We start from the raw sequence: 2570 nt of genomic DNA on the forward strand, positions 1-2570 counted from the left end.
AAAGAATGAAAGAATGGATGAGTTAAATAAATTCAGAATGTTTATCATGGTTCTTCTTCTTTGTACTTTGTAAACACTTTAAGTTTGAAGAGTTTCTTGAAGTGGATCATATTAGTACATTGTTTGATTGCTTTGCTTAATCCATTCCATAATTTAATTCCACATACTGATATACTGAAGGTCTTAAGTGTTGTACGTGCATACAAATGTTTTAAATGACATTTCTCCCTAAGATTATATTTCTCCTCTTTTTTTGAGAAGAATTGTTGTATATTCTTGGGTAGCAGGTTATAGTTTGCTTTGTGTATCATTTTAGCTGTTTGCAAATTCACTATGTCGTAGAATTTCAGTATCTTTGATTCAATAAATAAAGGATTTGTGTGTTCTCTATATCCAACATTATGTATTATTCTAACTGATCTTTTTTGTAACACCGTTAATGAATGAAGTGTACTTTTGTAATTATTTCCCCATATTTCTGCACAATAACTCAGATATGGTAACACTAGTGAGCAGTAGTGATTTTTTGTCTAGAACATGTTTTGCTTTATTCATTATTGACGTGTTTCTTGCTACTTTATGTTGTATATTTTTTACGTGAGATTTCCAGTTCAATTTATCATCAATCATTATACCTAGAAATTTGGTTTCATTTACTCTTTCAATTTCTATTCCGTCTATTTGTATTTGTGTTTGACTTTCTCTTCTACTGTTACCAAATAGCATTATTTTAGTTTTACTGAGATTCAACGATAGTCTGTTTTTGTCAAACCATCTTTTTAATTTGTTAATTTCTTCTGTTATTATTTGTAGTATCTTCTGTGTGTTCTCTCCTGAACAAAACGCTGTTGTATCATCCGCAAATAATACTAACTTTAAATCTTTTGTAACTTTACAAATGTCATTTATATATAGATTGAATAATTTAGGTCCTAGTATTGATCCCTGAGGTACACCACAGGATATATTTAGCGTTGTAGAGGTGTGTTCGCCTACCTTCACGTATTGTTTCCTGTTCATTAGATAACTTCTTATCCAGTTTAAGACTAACCCTCTGATGCCATATCGTTCTAGTTTTTTGATTAAAATATTGTGATTAATTGTGTCAAATGCTTTAGTTAGATCCATAAAAACTGCTGCCGCACATTTTTTATTACATTTTTAACTTGCCACTTTTATAGTTAATTGCAGTCACATTTTAATTAAATGTACGTTTCTCAATACCCGACCTGTTCTTTGTGCCTTTAAAAAAAAAATTAGAACTCTACGTTAAAACACTTTCTACCTCTAACAACCCAAAAGCTGTGAAAACTGTGATGCTGTGTTCCAAAATTTAAGTTATTTACTGAAATTGAGTGAGCCTATGGCTTTACACTTTCTATATATATATATATATATATATATATATATATATATATATATATATATATATATAGCATTCTATTTTAGTTACATTGAATTTACAATCCTCTGGCGCTGTTTTGTACTGTTTTTGTACTTTGATTATTATTTCTCAACTGTTTGTAAATGTTGAATTTTATAAATAAAGGTTTATAAGTAAATAAAAATAATGATAATAATAATAATAATAATAATAAACTCGCCTGCCATCCAGGAAATTATAAAACAATTATTCTCAACAAAGGAGAAGAAATATAACGTTGGAGAAAAGTCTAACTTAAAACATTTGCATGCACGTACAACACTTAAAACTTTTAGCATATCAGTATGTGGAATTAAATTATGGAATAGATTAGCACCCCCCGCGACCCCAAAAGGGACAAGCGGTAGAAAATGGGTGGATGGATTATAAACAAAAACAATAAAATAAGATACTAAGTCATTAAGTGGAACATTACTGTCTTGACTATTTATTATCAGAACGTTCCTATTTAGAAACTATGCGATGTTTTATATTCCAAATGTTGGAAATAAACTTTAATCAACAAACAAAGCTAAGCTAGTAGCTAGCTTGCTAAAAGACTGCTTACCATGTTCCCACACGGACTGTCTTGACTTTAGACGAGCGGTCCAACGTGAAACTCGTCAAACTTGATGTTTCTGGCTACGAATAAGTAAATTAATCCGTGAGACAGAACAAACTAATGTGAGAGTTTAATCACGTTTCTCGCTCCTCCATGCTGCTTACATCCGCACTGGACGCAACCATTCCACGCAGGGTCGAAGGGGTGTTAAAAAACTCAAACTTAAATAATAGTTTATTTTTTACCCTCAAAATATATTTAATGTTAATACATGTATTTATGGTTTGTGGCTGGCTAAAAAAAAAGGCATTCTGGAGTTGTAATTAATGGTTCGCCTCCCCAAATAAACTGGCTACATTGGTACGGTCCATTTTTTTATCTTCCAACTTTATTGACAACAAACAGTAGTTTGCATTGAGGTGACGTCACATGACAGTTCTGTTTGCCCTCCGAGGGCCGCTTTATCAACACTCCTGTCTAAGGATTACCTCATCATATTAGACAATTACTTACGCATTTGAGTAGTATATATATTTTTAACGTACTGTACACTCTTAAAAAAACATTGTGTTTTTTACAGCATAT

The 2570-nt window shown here is 31.3% G+C and overlaps 1 protein-coding gene across 1 annotated transcript in view; it reads right to left on the reverse strand.

Annotated features, from left to right (window-relative positions):
- ltv1 (LTV1 ribosome biogenesis factor) overlaps positions 1-2167 on the reverse strand; it is a 14326-nt gene extending 12159 nt beyond the window's left edge. Inside the window, exon 1 of the mRNA XM_061984341.2 lies at positions 1992-2167. Coding sequence (XP_061840325.2) covers positions 1992-1994 — 3 coding nt within the window. The 5' untranslated portion in view covers positions 1995-2167. The remainder of the gene's footprint in view (positions 1-1991) is intronic.
- Positions 2168-2570: the final 403 nt, after the last annotated feature.

Source organism: Nerophis lumbriciformis, linkage group LG25 (assembly GCF_033978685.3).
Source record: "Nerophis lumbriciformis linkage group LG25, RoL_Nlum_v2.1, whole genome shotgun sequence".
NCBI classification, from domain to species: Eukaryota; Metazoa; Chordata; class Actinopteri; order Syngnathiformes; family Syngnathidae; genus Nerophis; species Nerophis lumbriciformis.